The sequence below is a fragment of the Ixodes scapularis genome, unplaced genomic scaffold (genome assembly GCF_016920785.2).
Source record: "Ixodes scapularis isolate PalLabHiFi unplaced genomic scaffold, ASM1692078v2 ptg000312l_1___fragment_3__unscaffolded, whole genome shotgun sequence".
NCBI lineage: Eukaryota > Metazoa > Arthropoda > Arachnida > Ixodida > Ixodidae > Ixodes > Ixodes scapularis.
Window position 1 is genome coordinate 2,449,878 of NW_024609958.1, and position 17,561 is coordinate 2,467,438.

Consider the following 17,561-nt stretch of genomic DNA (forward strand, 5'->3'; position numbering starts at 1 on the left):
CTCGAGTGTTGATTGGTCTCCGGTCTTGGAATCCTCTGATGTAAATGAGCAGGTAGCTCTGTTCACGAGATTAATTCAAGAGGCCATCGACAGATTCATCCCTTTACGATCTTTAAAGAAACCTCGCTTTCCTAGTTGGTTTTCTAATGAACTAACAACACTACTGAAAAGAAAGAACTTTTTGCACAGGAAGTTTAAGAAAAGTGGCCTTTTAAAGTGGGAGGTAGACTTCAAGAGCTGCAGAAAGCAATGTAAGACGGTCCTGGATCGCGACCGCCAGGCTCATCGTTGCTCAGTGGAATCAGATCTTGTCAATAATCCGAGGAAATTCTGGAGGTACATTAATTCACGCTCTGGGAGGCATATAAAGTCGAAGATTGTCCGGGATAATCACGAGAGCGACTTGAAGTCCGTGCCTGAGTTATTCGCTGAGCATTTTAGGTCAGTATACAGGGATAGTACGCAGCGTTCTGCACCTGCGCTGCCTCACTTAGATGGGTTTGGTGAGTTGTTAAGTTGCATTAATGTCGATGAGGAGTGCGTCCGGTCCTGTATTAAGAAAATGAGAGCAACATTATCAGTAGGGCCCGACGGCATTCCCTCGGCGATTCTCAAAACTTATCACGGCATATTCACGCCTGTACTGTATTCTATATTTAACAACTCGTTAGGGTTGGGGACCTTTCCTGAAACGTGGAAAGTCGCTGCCGTTGTTCCGGCCTTAAAGTCGGGGAAAAAAGGTGATATTTGTAACTATAGACCTATCTCTCTTCTCTCTCCATTCTCTAAGCTCTTTGAAATGGTCGTCCATCAATTTCTGTCCTTCAAATTTCGAAACTTAGCAATTCCCAATCAGCATGGTTTTATGAGCGGGAGATCAACTACTACTAATCTTGTTAGCTTTATGTCTACCGCATCTCGTGTGATATGTAACAGAGGTCAGTTAGACGTTGTCTATTCTTGTCTACTTCGAATTAAGTAAGGCTTTTGACGTAGTCAATCACATTATTCTTTTATCCAAACTTTCCTCCTATGGAGTATGTGGCTCAGTACACGACTGGTGAAAAAGCTATTTGTCAAAGAGAGAGGCGTATGTCCGGGTCAACAACATGAACCCTTCGTTATACAAGGCTCGCTCTGGCGTTCCTCAAGGATCTGTTTTAGGACCCCTTCTGTTCACAATTTTTGTAAATGACGTCTCTTTTGCTGTTTTAAATTCTTCATTTTTGCAATATGCTGACGATATAAAAATTTATCGAGAAATAGTTGCTGAACATGATTGTGCTAAGCTCCAGGAAGATGCATGTTCTTTCTACCGATGGTGCTCTGAAAACGACCTTCTCTTGAACCCGTCCAAAACCAAGGTCATGACGCTCTCTCGGAAAACTCACAATATCTCTTTTGCATATAATATTCAAGGAGAGACTTTGTCTCGAGTAAGTGTAATGAAAGATCTCGGAGTCATGGTTGATTCTGGGTTGCGTTTCTCTGATCATGTTGGTAGGGTGGTTAACTCGTCATTGCGAATGTTGGGCGTTGCCTCTCGCTTAACCAGGGAGTTCGAAAACCCTAGTGCTTTTATCACGTTATACTGTTCGCTATCTAGGTCGCAGTTAGAATATGCTTCAGTTGTCTGGAATGGAATTTCTAAAAGTCACTCCTTGGTGATCGAACGTGTGCAAAAAAAGTTTGTTTCTATCTTTAAACATCGCTACATGAAAGAGGATGTTCACTGCTTAACATATGAGTCTGCGTTAAAGCGTGTTGGTTTGCTTAGCTTGCACCGGCGTCGGGAGAACGCGGACTTACTATTTTTGTTTAAAACGCTGCATGGACTCATCAATTCTCCGAGCCTGTTATCGGAGCTGTGCCTTAGGGTTCCACGTGTGCCTACTCGTCTTCGGTCATCTTTTTATGTGTCTAGAACGTTTAGTCCGGTAAACCCAATGGTGAGAATGGCACAGCGTTCGAATCATTACTCTGAAAGACTTTATATTTTCCACCCTTGCTACAGGACGTTTGTCCTTTCTATTAAAAACTTGCCCGTGCAGGATGAGCATTGCTGAATGGCTCTGTTATGTCTGAATTTCGTCATCTGCATGCCGTTCTTTCTGGTGGTGCACTTGTTGTCGTACGGTCTTGTGTTCCGTTTCTACTGTTACTGCCTCGTTTTTATTCTATTCTACTAATTACTCGTTCACTACCTAGTATTATGCTTAAAAATGTATCGTCTTTCTTGCGGAGATGTGTACAATGTTTTTTCTTGCTTTTTTTATTTTATCCACCAGTGTACCAGCACCAAGACCTCAGGGTTGTTCCTGGGCACTGTATAATAAAGATTGATTGATTGATGGATTGATTGATTTTAACAGTGCAAAGGCTGGAGCGGCTTGAGACGCGGTTTGCTCGGCTCGGCTTGAGACGGTTCCGCTGGGCTCGTGCGCTGGCTTTGGCAGTGTTTTTTTTTTTTTTCACAGTCTCAGCTGAGACGCTCTTTCTAGCGAGTCCGCCCTGGTTTGGAACGCACGTTCCTTTATTCTACCGTTGAATATGGACGTGACGACAACCTCACATGCGCCAAGTTTTCAGTCACTAGGAGTCATACCTTCTTACTCGAGCGACGCTAAAACGGTTTAAATCAGTCGAGTCGCATTTTTAAAGCTCACGATCACCGCTAGGGACTCTTTCGCGACCTGCGGTTGGCACCGAGATGCTCTCCTATGCAAACCAATGTATGGCCAAACTCTCTCAGTATACGGCTCTGCATGGTGCCGATTATATGCCGCCCAAAATTCATCACAGCCGTGCACTGGGGTTGGCAAGCACATTGCACGTGCTAAGCTACAGTCGTTGTGAGGGGTCGGCTGTTCCCGTCGCTGCAGCGATTTGATTCCAATCACCACCCGAATACTTGTTTACACATTGACTGTCATGCGACCAAGCCGTGTGCTCCCGCTGTACTCGTGTGCAATCTAGGAGCTGCATCTGAATATAGTTACTAAAGATAATCCCGCGACTACGACAACAATGCGATACCCGTAACTACGTCATTATGTTTGGCGAGGGGGAAGTTAGAAAAAGTCCAAACGTATCGTTGAAATTACACAGCGACAAAAACGCTTCATGGTGAGTGGCATTGCGTTCAGGTACAAAAAGATAGCACAAATACAGGTATGTTTGTGTAAAAAGAAAAACGTCACAACCTAATGTTGTTCCTTTGGAGGTGAGCGCGTTGGTTTAGTATAAAATCTTGAGAAAGAATGAAAAACCTAACAGAACACGAACAGCACATTCGTAAAAACTGCACTCTATGTATTCTGTCCCTATATAATTTCTTCCCTATCGTTTTAAGGCATTTTAAATAATAATATCACTATCTGCTACTTTTGCTAATGTTGCTACGACCGCTAATACTCTTCCTTTTATTCCTGCTCCTATTTTTGATAAATATACAATCACTTTTACTACTTATATTATTATGTAATAAAATTAAACGAAGACACTTTAGACTGCTTGCGTGTAGGAATGCCAAAGCATTCCTACACGAAGTTCATTCCTGCAAGCTGCGCGCCACGTCTTCGTTTGTCACACGGCGCTCCGGGGGTGACGTCACGCTCCCCCACTGCGCAGGCGCGGAACCTCCGCCGGCTCCACGGCTTCCGTGACGCTACATCTGCGTTGCTCTGCTCTGCTTTGTATTTCATTTTTTGCTGAGGCGCGTCCGCTTGTAGCCAATGGGAGTTTATGTGCGTTTCGCTCATTTAAAAGCAATTTACTGGCCGTTTCGCTCAGTCAATGGCAATTTAGGTGCCGTTTTTCGCTGCTACAGACATCAGATAACTCCGGCTTCGTTCCATGGGGCAGTTAATGCTTTCGAAATTATATTTTCATATTCTAATATTTATTGCAGCAAACCAACTGGCGGGACCGGACGTAAATATTAAGCAGAAATTGGCCTCATCACCAGGCTGAACGACGGACGGAATTGCACGTGGCCATTGCCTCCGCATCTATGTCTACCAGTCATGGTCGAGATCGTTGTTTGCCTAAACGCAACACTAGGAGGCTTCAGGAATTGTAGCTGGATCGTTAGTTTTCTGTTCCTACCAGCCTCTTTAGTAGTCGACATGATCATGTGGTGTTGGGTATAATATCAGAGGTGTCATCGATTTCATAAAACAATTGTCAACAACGTTATGTAGTTGTTGCACGTTAAAATTATTTTGCGCTATGTACCGTCAGGAGACTGGATATAAGAAAATATCTGATCATCTGAATATACATAAAAAAGATGACTGACTACGTCTTTTTAAGGGGATTCGATGAAAGGACGCATGGTCTTGCAAATGTAAAAAAAAGAAACAATAGTTCGTGTACTAGCTCTGCAAAGAAGAAATTGAGAGCCTAATAAGTACCTTTTGTCCTATTACAAAACAACAGAATTGTGTAATGGCCTTAGTATAGCAAAATTCAAAGATAAATAACTTTTTGAAAAATATATAAAACAGGGCATCTGTCATATAACTAATACTCGCAAAATAACAACAACAAAAAAGCGCGAAGGCGGCGGGAACATTTTCTTGTGACTTACGTGCATAGTACCGTTGGGGCAAGCTTTCTTTGGCAACGGCACCCTCTGGTCTCCGCATCCGAGCTCGCACAAGCCAAAAATCCAACCATTATATTTCTGGAATGCATCGACATATAATGTCACAGAAAAGGCTCGAGGTACACCTAAGCACTTCTTATGAGTTGTGAATGCGAAAGCATGTACATCATTCTTCACTCTCTTATTTCCTCTGCAGCGTATTTGCGTCGACAGCGTCGACTAGAGTTCCTGGATAGGCTCCCTACGGGAGCCAGAGTTGCGAGTCTGTTTTCCACGCAGCGCCGCCCCGCTATTCGCCGAGATCCGGTCACGCGAGGAACCGGATCAAGTGCCGTGCAAGAGAGTAGACGTCGCGCGGCCCCGGCGTACGTTCCCCTATTTTAGAACGTGCCGTGCAGCTCGAACGCGCGGCGCCGCTATTCGCCGAATTCAGTCACGTGACGAGCGGGATCAACATGCCGTGCGGGAAAGAGGGCGCTACGGGGATGAACGCGCAGCTCTGGCTCCCGACGACTAGGGTGCCTGCATGTCTGTCTGTCTCAGGGTGAAGACATCCATTGTTGCCCTGAATGTGCCAGCGCGTGACGCTCTCGCGCACTCGGTGCGTGACTTGGGCGGTAAAATGGCGTCTATGCATTAGCCCAAGCTACGTTCCCGAGCTGAGTGACACCGGATTGCGCTCACTTCAAAATTCATAAAAAAAACGATTAGACGAAAAAATGGCTCAGAGGTTACGACTCACGCAAAAGCGCGTGTGTGTATCAACCTCGTTGGTGTGTATGAAGGTATGAGGACTCTCTACCGTCGACGGACACGCTGCACCATGGGGTGGCCGGTCGTTGAAAAAAAAACACGATATTAAGAGGGGGGGGGGGAGGTCCCAAAAATTGGTTCTAGGACTCTAGCCGGGGAAAGGGGGGGGGGGCAATAATTTAGGTAGCGGGGGCGACCATAGAATCCGCGGCGGACGGAGCCCAGGATATTATGTCGCCACCATGTCACATGGTGCCGTCTACACCAAAAAGACCTCAAAGTGACGGGCAACACTCTCCTCTAGAGAGAGATGACGGAACTTGAAATATTCTGTGAGGTGTGGCTGGTGCACATCGTTGAAGTCAACTTGCCACTTCCAGTGAACAAGAGTGCCTCCCACATTCTTCAAACAATACAAAAACACGACCGAAGACGTTTTAGAGGGGACGATTTCTCCCCCTCACCTCCCCCCCCCCCCCCCCCCCGCCCTCTTAGTATCGTGTTTGAGTTGCGCTGACTTCAAAACGACGCTAATTGGCTTTGATTTAAAGGATTGCACTCTAAGAAAAGGGTGTATCATTACACCCCTTGTCCCATATAATACACTCCAACACTTCAGTTCAACGTACAGCGCACTGACGTCGATCTGACGGCACTAACTTTCTCGAGAGGCTTGATAGCCGTGTGGTACAGCTTATTAAAATAGTTAAAGCACGTGCTACTTACTACCAAAAAAAAAAAAAAGTAAGTGGGGTTTTTTTGGCCCTACTGCCAAACTTCAGTGTTTTCTTTTAGTTTTCTTTGATACTTACTTTAGTTATTTAATAAGTTACATCGCACCGTTATCAAGCACCTCGTAAAATTTGGGGCCGTCTGTTCTACTATAGTTCGCTTTACGTCGAACTAAAGTTTTGGGGTGCATTATATGGTTAAAAAGGGTACAAGGTGATACCTTTCTTTTTAGAGTGCTAGATGCCTTCAAGTTCACTAACATCAGCCAATAAACACTCGACGTTCTGACATCATCGCTACCCCAGTGCTAGAAGCAGACGAACTTGCGATTTGCATTGTTCGAATGGTCACACTTGCTAAATTCCATATACGAGTCCTGTCGTGGATCTCGTGAATCACGTCATTTCCGGGCGACAAATATGCATGCCTTTCGGCTATCTTTCCTTGCAAAGATATTTTCGAGAGCTGAGAGCCTTGTCGATTAACCTGGCTGAGCGGGCCGCGGCATTTAACCTCATCGTAAAATAAAACAAGCATTCCAGTAGCATTCGCTTTGTCGCTCACGTAATAGTTTACAGTTTTCACGTAGACCGAAGTCTTTCTCCAAGCTTGAAATGGAGTGCAAAGCTTGGATATCGATGTCACGGAAACTTGGTCACGGGAGGGACGTCACACAGACAACACCGGCCTCCTAATGCGTTGCGCGGTGGGTATGCGCAGTAGACCATTTAACCTGACATTTTCACTCCGTCACATCCGCACCCTCTTCGAAGGAACTCACGACCTCGACATTGTGAGCATATGTTAACCGTAGCCACTTGTTATTCTTCCATCCCCTCTGCCGCCCCCGCTCCGTTCTTTCCTTCCCAATGTTCTCTAGGGCCAAAAAGCCCTCGCCGCTCAAACCGACCGTCCGTTCTTCTCGCCCGCAGCTCTACCCATCGCCCAAATGTAAACACCATGCCTACTAGGATTACTAATCACTGTAGCAATACACTTGACTTACGCTTAAGCCAAGACCACTCACTCTTCAGTAACATCACGTACTTACCCGGCATTAGTGACCATCTCGTCATCGATTTAACTCTTTCTCTCTCTGCTCCTCGTAGATCACATTACTGCAAATTCATTCGCAATTACGCAAGAGCTGATTACGCATCAATCAACTCAAACCTCGAAGATTTTTATCATACTTTCTCAGATAAGTTTTGGGAAAAAACGGTTAATAAAAACTGGACTCTATTCAAAGATAAAATGATCTACCTAATCGAACGCTTTATTCCACTGACCCGTATTATATCTGATAACACTAACCCTTGGTACAATAAAACAATTCATAGTCAATCCAAAAGGAGAAAAAAACTCTATAAGCGAACTAAGGCTGTCAACACTACGGCTTCTTGGAACGCCTACTCCGAATGCGCTAGGGCTTATAAATCCGCAATAAATCGCGCCAAAACCAAATTCTATGGTATCGACCTCCCCAACATACTAACAACCAAACCAAACAAGTTTTGGAAAATAATCAATCCGTCACTTTCACTTCCTTTGCAATTTGTAGATGACGACGGACCTCCACTTTCTGAAAAACGTGGCGCTCTTGCTATTAATAATTTCTTCTGCTCCATCTTTACTAAAGAGCCCTTGCTAAATATTCCCGACTCGTGCCAACCCATTCACCCTCTTGTGGATCCTATCGTAATTGACCGTACTGGCGTACTTAAGGCTATAGATCAACTAAAGGTGTCCTCCAGCTCCGGAGATGACCAAATTAAGTCTAAGGTATTAATAAACACTAAACACATTTCTTCCACTTTCCTCTGCAACATAATCTCTTAATCTCTTAAACTCTCGGAAGCTCCATCCGATTGGAAAGTTGCTAACGTCATACCCGTTCATAAAACAGGCGATCGCCAACTAATCAGCAACTATCGTCCCATCTCGCTCACCAGCGTTTCATGCAAACTCTTAGAGCACATTCTCTATTCTAACAAGAATAAACTTTCTAGTCCCTCATAACCTCCTTTTAAGCACCAGCGCAGATTTCCCAAGTCCGACTCATGCGAAACTCACCTAACAGCATTTCTAACCGACGTTTACTCAAATTTCGATTCCAATGTTCAAACTGACGCCATCTTCATTGACTTTTCCCAAACGTTTGACAAGGTCCCTCATCAACGTATTTTAATGAAACTAAAAGATATTAATCTTCACCCCTCTGTAGTCAATTGTATTTCTGAATTCCTCATTAATCGCAAACAGCACACTTCTATTAACATTATCAAATCTACCACAAGCACAGTAACGTCTGGCGTCCCTCAGGGAAGCGTTCTTAGCCCCCTTTTTTTAAATCTACATTAATGATCCCCACCATGGCATTACTTCTTAAGTACGTTTGTCCGCCGATGACTGTGTCATCTATAAACCGATTCATTCACGCCACGATCAACTAATCTTGCAAAACGATCTCCAAGTCATTATTCAGTGGTGTCATAAATGGCAAATGGCTTTAAACTATAATAAATGTAAATCGCTATCTTTTTATCGCAGCTCACATGTTCTATCCTCCTCTTACCACCTTTCTGGCATCCCAGTAACTGCTTGTTCATCGTATAAATATCTCGGAATTCCTCTGACAGCTGACCTGTCATGGACCACCCATATAACATCTGTCACCGCCGATGCTAACCGCACTCTCGGATTTCTTCGCCGTAACCTCAGACAAGCTACATCCCCCGTAAAACAACTAGCTTATACTACCTTAATCAGAACTAAACTAGAATTCGCTTCTTCCATATGGTCACCGTGGCAGGGATACCTAACAACCTGGAATCCGTTCAAAGCAGAGCCCTCCATTTTATTTATTCGGACTATTCCCCTTACGCAACCATATCAGGATTTCGCCAATCAGCTAACCTTGACACTCTTTCTCACCGCCGCAGGATGTCTCGTCTTTCTCTTCTTCATCGGATCTTTTATTACAACAGTCATCTCAGAAAAAGTTTGTTATCACCTCCTTACCGCATTTTCCCTAGTCTCGACCATTCTTGTAAACTCCGTCCGATTTCATCATCCACCGTCACTCACCAAATGTCTACTTTACCATTGGCCATTGACGACTGGAACTCACTGCCTGACGTAATTGTTTCCTTATCTGATACTAAGAAATTTTCTGCAGCCATTAGCTTATTTTTTCTAACCCATAACTAGATTACAGCGTGTTTTTGTAGATAATTTTTTTTTTTTTTAAGTGTTCACTCCTTTATATAATGCCCCTTGGGCCTTCAAGGAATAATAAATGAGGATGATGATGATGCATACACCATGAAACACAAAAAGTGTGGCGAAAGGCGAGAATCTAGCCGGCAGCAATATCTGATATTTGGCCCACGCAGGCTGCTTCTATACAAGTCAAGTCTACTCGGTTAGGGTCAACAGGAACGCCATTGAGACATTATAGCTCAAATGGGCTCGAAAAAGGTTTTTTTTTGTTTTTGTTTTGTGGCCGGGTGTTTCTTGGAGAGGTGTATACACCGGTACGGCGGCCCTAACGCAGTCCCCACAACACACGCGGACTTGTTTGTCAGCAATATGCTGGTGAGATCTCTTTACAAACAGCTTAGCATTTGCCCACACCAGGGGTGGGCACTGCGCAAAAAACCAGATCCGTGTCAGTGTCTACGGATGTGCCGATACGACAGCAGCGCCACCGCAGCTGCGTGACGTCATGGCCACCTGCTGGTGAGTAGACCAACACGCGGCCCTGACGTCACGCAGCTGCGGTGGCGCTGTTAACGGCACTGCGCATGCGCAGACGCTTCACTTCACGCGAATTCGGTTTCTGCGCACGCCTTGTGTGGGCAAACGCGGGCTTGTTTGTAAACAGCGTATCGGTCTATAGGAAAGGGCTATTAGTGCGTGGGTTGATCAATGACGGCGGTGGTCGTCAAGCGCACCATAGAGCTCTGTGAGATTGCGCCAAGTCTTAAATAACCTTGGAATGTGCGATATTAAGCTAGTGAGAAACAAGCGTCACCTTAGCGGAAAGAAACGAATGAGCATCAGAAACCTCAGGTATTTCTTTGTGCTAAGAATTCTAAAATATTTTTACGCAAGAAAAAGTTTCCACAATTAAACCCTTCAAAACTTTTAAGTAGAGAAATTTTCCCTTCTTGAATACCTACAGCTTTCGAGCTTGTCAAATTACTTGCTCCCCCTGAGACCAGTAGAAATGACGATCCAGAAAGATCGCCGTGTATTGGCCCCTTATGTGTCCCTGTGTTTACGCGATGTGCCACTAACTTGGTAACATTGTGAGTGCTTTCTAAAATATTACGGGGTTTCATGCTAAAGCCAGGATTTTAGTACAAACGGTTATTGAATTATGAGTCTTCGCGTTATAAAAAAAAATAGAAAGACCCTTTGCATTATCGAAACATATATTTGTTTTTGATTGTTCGCAAGACTTACGCCATATCCAAAGCGTTCGCAATATTTATTTCCACTCCGAAGAAGAGCACGAAAGCAGTTATCAACACCAAACCCCTCTGAAAAAAAATATTATGAAGGTACAGCGAAGCAAGGAGAATATTGTGAGTTCTAGTACTGCGTATATAAGCAAACGCTAGCACTAATAATAATCCCTGGAGAGGGGGAACAAAGGTGGACAACGGAAAAACATAAATTTCAAAATATAGTTTGGAGATTTGTATTTCTCATTTGTCCCCTTGTTCCACTTCTCCAGTGATTGTCATCGTTATTCTTGTCCAGCTCGCTTGCACCTTTGCAATAATTGCATTATCATAGCATACACTGTGCGTTGCGTTAGCATTGCGTAAAATGCTGGTACCTTTCTACTATTGTAGTCACAAGTTTGCTTAATTACACTTTGATATTAAGTTCTACATTTGTCAATATTTTTTATTCGTAACAAAATTCATTTCAAGTTAATAAATAAAACATTCTAATGTCAGATTTGCAAATCGGGTGACCTGCACAAAACATCCGATGATATCAATAAACATCATCATCTGTTATTTTTAGCACTAGACATTAGGGACATTTTTAATAACTGATTGCTTAACCATCTCTACAGTCTCAAAAACCGCAAAACCCCGGGGGGGCGCGACAGCTTCATCTGCTACATCCAACAAAATTCACTTCCTCGAACGCTTTTGTATAGACAAAATATTAGCAGTTTAGCGGTGCAGCCTGTGTGAGACCGCTAAAGGTACCCTGAGGACTGGTGTTTTATTCTTTCAATTTTATGTACCTTGAGGACAACGTTACTAAACCTCTCAGTTGGGAAACTGCCATAGAGACTGCTTGAAAAAGTGGCCCCGATCTGTCCTGGAGAACCGAGCTAATGGCGAACACAACGCCGCCATTTCTCACGCAGCGGCCACTCGAGGAACTGCACGTGATGTCTATTTTGGCTTTAATCGTCCATTTTGGCGCCGAAATCGATAGAGCGGAAGAGGTTACAGGGGTGCCACCCCCGTCTGCCCAGCGGACGCGCCACGTCTTGCTACCGAAGTTAAAATGCACCTAGGTCGGGACGCGCTACCTAAAAGCACCGCTGAGGCATTGCGGACTTTGGACTAGACTCCAATAAATTTCATACAAAAAGAGTCTTTTCTGTTTGTTTTTACGCAAAAACATGCTTTCTAAAAGCTCAAGGTGACCACAGTACAGACAAATGATAAAGAGTAGCGCTGTTGTCGTATTTAGCACGGTCTCGGTGGATGCCAGCGGCCCAGGGTTTCGACGGCGAGTTTCCCATCTGAGTGTTTTAGTAACATTGCCTGAGGAGGTTTCTGAGATTTCTTATATGGCAATAACTCACTCCTGGCTCTAAGTATTTAAGAAATCTCTAAATCATTACGATATGCGGCTTATTTCTCTACTAAAATACAATCAAATATTTCAACACAGAGGTCGTCTTTGACGATAGGAAATGCGTGTTCCGAAACCAGGACCACTTTCAGCCAATGGCAAGCGAAGGATCCTGGCGCCTACCGACCGGTGGAATCGCGGAGTGATATCTCGAATGCGCGCGGTTTGCTGCCCTTGCAGCCCGGACCACGATTCAACCCAACGCGCGCGCTCGAGTGCTGACGATCAAACACATCACTACCGCTGAAGACAAAAAAAAAAAATAAAGACAGACAAACGCGGTGCTGTCTTTATGATAAGATTATTGCAATAATACGTTCCCCCTCGGCGAAAAGCTAATATTTTTCGCCTACTCTCTTATTTGCTTTTATCATATACAAAAGCATACAGATTTTGTAAAAACAGCGTTTGCAATCTCAACGATATGTCACGTTTTTATTGGTCACATGTCTACCCGGCTTCCGGAACAATGCTCCTTCCATCACCAGAGATGACTTCGGCGTGTTCAATCTTTGCTTTTTAAACAGGGAAATCGGCGGAGCATCGCTACCATTTACGAATTTCCAGGATGCTTAGAGCGCAGACAGTGAGTTATCGCCATATTTAGACGATCTCATGAACCTCTTCAAGGCACCTTTAAAGGCTATGCGATGCGCTGTCTTCCTTTTGGTCAGGTGTGAATTAACACTACTTGTTCCAACCTCGTCAAACACCTGATGTTCTAAAGCATTGGTTGCAATATCAAGTCACGTTCAGAGAGCAGCGGTGGTATTCAGTGACAGGTGTTTCTTCAAGGACTAAACCTGGCAAAAAAAAGTGTTTTGAAAAAATAAAGCAGAAAAAAAATGTCATATTTGTTAAATATGAACATGATTGTAAACCTGAGACTGGGGCAGGAAGAGAACACAACAGAAGGTAGTAAAAGAAGAGGAGTCTCAGGTTTACAATCATGTTCAACTTACACCAGCTCGCCTGCACTCTGACTATTTTTTTGTTAAATATATAACTATATACCTTTATACCCCCCCCCCCCCCCCCTTTGTAAACCGTCGTCCCCAAGCCGTCGCGCCATCCTTATCGTCATAAAGTGTAACAACAACCTCTGTATACGACTTACCTCCTTCAAAAACCGGTAGAATAAGCACTACGGCGAAAAGTGCGAGCCGCATGTTGCTTATATTGCGACACATCATCAAAGTTTAACGGGAACGTCCTCCTAAAAGAGAAAGATTAACAAATATAGCCTCGAAACTCGACAGCGCATTTTTTTTTTCTCGTAATGGTAGGGTCAACGTCCTCAAAGGAGAGCTCCTGCGAAATATCAATGGCCATCGATCCTTATAAAACATTCAGCGTGCACTAAATATTTACTTTTGAATATGTTTATGACATATCTCATTAAACTATTTACTTTCTTTTGAGAAAACAAATTTTGAAGCTTACACGTCCTGATTGCCGCTCTACGGGCAACACTGAGCAGCGGCGGCATTGATTTTGACGTTAAATGTTGTATCCAAAAGCTGACGCTTCCTCCTCGTTGTGTGTTGTAGCAACCAGAAGTAAGCGACAAGACAGTGGCGCCATGGTGCAGCTCCTCGCAAAAGCATTTTGTGTTGAATGCGACCAGACCGGCATAGACATTTCTGTGTAGCAGTTAACCTTAGTTTCTAAGGCTGACTTAGCTCAGCTGAGAGCTACGTTCAGGGCCGCACTCTACGCTAACTCATTTTACTCGAGACCATACATGGGTAAATTACTTTCAATATGTAATTTAATTACAATTACAATTACTTAGCTCCCAAAGTAGTTTAACTACAATTACAATTACTACTACGCGAAAGTAGTTCATTGCAATTACAAATTACTTTTTAAAAGTAATGCAATTACTTTACAATTACTTATTTCTGAGAGTTACCCACTTTCGGCCATATAACTGTAAACGAGTTATATGGCCGCTGTATAAATGCCATGCATTGTACTTTCCTTTTATGAAATTTGTTAAATGGATTATAGAACTTAATAGTTTGGAGTAATGAACTCCTACATTCTTATATTCTCAAAAACTAAAAATAAATGGCGACAAAATTCACAGGTGCGGTGTGTACACCAGTTGAATATGTTAGCTCCGTAAAGTATTTAGGTCTTCACTTCGACAGTGATCTCTCATGGAACTCTCACATGTCATATATATGTCAACGATTAAGAACTGTCTCATGTCTGCTTTACAATATCAAATCGTTTCTACCTTTGTCAATTAGAAAGAGCATTATGCACGCGTTAGCCTATAGTACACTAAGGTATGGCATAAGCGTATTTTTTAACTGTCCCCTCTTTTGGCACTTAAGGATTGATCGTACGTTAAAGGGAATTCTGAAGAGTGTAGCATACAACACACACATGTCATCTAGTACGAGCTTGTTTGCTTCACTTAAGCCACCGTGTTTTCATTCACTCTTTCTTCAAACAGTAATTTGGCGCCACTTCTGGGATAGTGAGTTTAAGGTCTCGGCCAGTCCATCTCGCGAGCTTAGATCTGTTCTGCGTTTTCAATCTCCTCGAGTGAGAACTCACTATGGCGAAAGCATGCGTTCCTTTTATGTGCCAAAGGCTTTTAACTACGTTCCAGCTGCTCTGCTTGCCATTACCTAAAAAAAAATGCTGAAGACCTCCCTGAGAAACATGTTCGCCGATGTGGCTAGATAGTGACGTTTTCCCATGTTATTTTCCTTTTCTTTTGTAGTATGGTGCTGTACGTGCCTTTTGTGGTAATAGCTGGACATGTCAAATGACGACTGCATTTATTGCGTGAAGTATTTTTTTCTCTTCGACCCGTTGACTGAATGATTTTCTTTCTAGTAGTAAGTGTTTTTGTTTTTTTTCTCTTACTGAACATATGAAATATTTGAGAGAAAGACTTATGAATTCAAGAACTGTGTCTTCGAATGTACTCTTACAGTGTTTAAAAATACTCATGCCTGAGTTTTTTTTTTTTACTTTTATGACTTTAAGGATTGTAATTGACACAGTGATCAAGACAACGTTTGCTATAGTTTCATCTTCACAGCTTCATTCAAGTCACTGACACAAGCATTCCGACTACATCCTGTCAAGTGAATCATCTGTATGTTATTTGCTTTTTTTTTTCCTGCACGTGATGTTATTCCGTGCGAACTTCCTTTTTTGTACTTTTCCAGTGAAGGGTCTGGTCCCACAAGTCCCTGATGGCTTTGATCGGACCCGATACTCAACTGGCTATACCTGCACTACTGAATAAATTTTATTATTAAAAAAAAAAATCTCCTTGGAGCTTATGCAAACGATATCCAAGTCAAACCAACAAAAGATAAACTTAAAAATAATACAAGAAAACAAATATGCGGCAGTACGGTATCATAAAACTCACGTAAAAATAGCTAATAAGAGAAACTTGTAAACGACGTCAAACATTTAAAGAATACGACAACTTACGAAAACATTTCAGCCACGATGATTCGCTGCCTCTCCCTGTCTTTGGACTTGTAACATGCCGGATGTGGGTAACCGTAGCACGCTAACTGTGGTCGCTTTCACAAAATTAGTGTCACAATAGCAGCAACTCTATTGCCAGGGATTCTGGGTTAATTCACTGCACGCTAACACCCAAAAAGCTCCTGATATAGATAATAAATTAGGATTGTCATACAGCTAATCATTAGGATAGCAGTGATTGTATCGATGTCATGCGTCTCATAAAGAAGACTGATTTGATTTTAGCATAGCAAGAACAACCTCGAAAATTCATAATGCACTGTAAACGACTTTATTTGTGCGAATTTCGCGATTCGCCTACAATTCGCGAAAAATAAGTCCCGCGAGCAATTCCGGAAAATGTAAACACATTTGAATCTATAGTGCTACCCCACCGCGTCGCGAAAATTAGAATCCGCGAATTATTCCAGAACTGCGGCCTCTTGGACGCCTCAATTTCATGATTTACTTGAGCGTGTTTCAGCTGGAAGATATAGACGAGCCATTATTATTACTTTTTTTATAACTAAGTACTATTGAAAGTGACAAAAAAGTTGCTAACCTGCCAATGTTTCCGCAAATTGGAGGTCGCCTTTCGGTTTGTTGAATTTGTTTTCAGAGACGGTGCGGAGAGTTTTGCACCTCACAATTATATTTTTTACACTGCTGCTAATCTGTTTAAAGAATTTTTCGTAACAAGGCCCCGGCAGCCTTTCCTTTTCCATTGTAGACAAGACTGTTGCAGGTTCTCAATGCAAAGCAGCACTGCGCGCCTCGGAACGGCTCCACAGGCCAGGACGAGAGGACAACGCGTGGAGGGTCATGATAGAGGTGTAAAAACAAAGTGCAAGTCAAGCCCTCTATAAAAAAAAAAAAGCCTTCAACGAACAACAAATGTAAAAACAAGCTCCCTACAGTCTAAAGCCGCAGTTTGTAAGTTTTGGAATCTCGTATAATCAGGCTGACAAACGGTTGAAAGGGTTAGGTAGAGCGAACACTAAATAATGAAGATTTATACAAAAAGGCAGACGAGGGTTGGGAGAAGGAAGAGCAGTGTAGCAACAACAGTTGGAAGTAAGGCAGGGTGCGTCGTGTTAATGAGACCTGCTGCTTCTTTGCTTCTTCGCCTCGATGTTAGAGTAGCACGACTTACTGTTAGCGGTACCACTACTGAAACCCGGGAAACCCCAAGACCAACTAAGCTCCTATGGGCCCATATCATTGACATCATGCCTTGGCAAAGTGATGGAACGAATGGTGCTACGACGCCTAGTCTACCACCTTGAGGCGGCCGGGGCTCTGCCAGACTGCTTCTCGGGGTTCCGCCACCACAGGAGCACCGCGGACGCAATTGGTGACATCACCAGCTCGCTGGAGGAGGCCAAAGCACAAGGTTGGTCGGCGATGGCCGTATTCCTAGACGTCCGCAAAGCCTTCGACGCCCTCCCGCACCGAATCATCATCTCAGCCCTGCGTCGTTTCGGGGTATGTGGACGACCTCTTAACTACATTTGCGCATTCCTCACTGAACGCACCATGTGCGTAAAGGTCGGCGGAGCACTGAGCAAGCCCCGACGAGTCGACCATGGCGTTCCCCAAGGGAGCGTAGTCAGTCCGCTCCTGTTTGCACTGGCGATTGCATCACTCCCAGCCGCAGCAAGAGTAGGCGAGGAACCAGCACTCCCGATAAGCATGGCTGTCTATGCGGACGACGTGGCGCTCTGGTCCACGGCCCCAGGCTACCGTAGGCAACGGATGGCACGTGCCCTCCAGGGAGCACTTACAAACACTGTGTACCACTTGCATCAACTGGGTCTGACAACATCGGCAGAAAAGACTGTTGCTCTATGCTACGCACCAAGGAGACCCTCAAAGTTCCAACCGACCCTGTTCATCGGAGATGTCCCGGTGAGAGTGGAGAAGATCGACAGTCACGTACTTAGGACTCACCTTGGACTGGAGGCTATCCTGGGGCCCAGCAACGCAGGTGGTGCTCCAGAGGATGCGAACGCACACAAATATCCTCCGCGCGCTTGGTGGTACTACCTGGGGCACATCGGAACAA

At 43.9% G+C, this 17,561-nt stretch overlaps 1 protein-coding gene across 1 annotated transcript in view; it reads right to left on the reverse strand.

Annotated features, from left to right (window-relative positions):
* LOC120836514 overlaps positions 1 to 13,179 on the reverse strand; it is a 32,443-nt gene extending 19,264 nt beyond the window's left edge. The window contains exons 1-3 of the mRNA XM_042287783.1: positions 13,107 to 13,179; positions 10,565 to 10,641; positions 4,592 to 4,687 (exon numbers count right to left, since the gene is read on the reverse strand). Of these exons, the coding sequence (XP_042143717.1) occupies positions 4,592 to 4,687; positions 10,565 to 10,641; positions 13,107 to 13,179 (246 nt within the window). The remainder of the gene's footprint in view (positions 1 to 4,591; positions 4,688 to 10,564; positions 10,642 to 13,106) is intronic.
* Between the last annotated feature and the right edge of the window lie 4,382 nt (positions 13,180 to 17,561).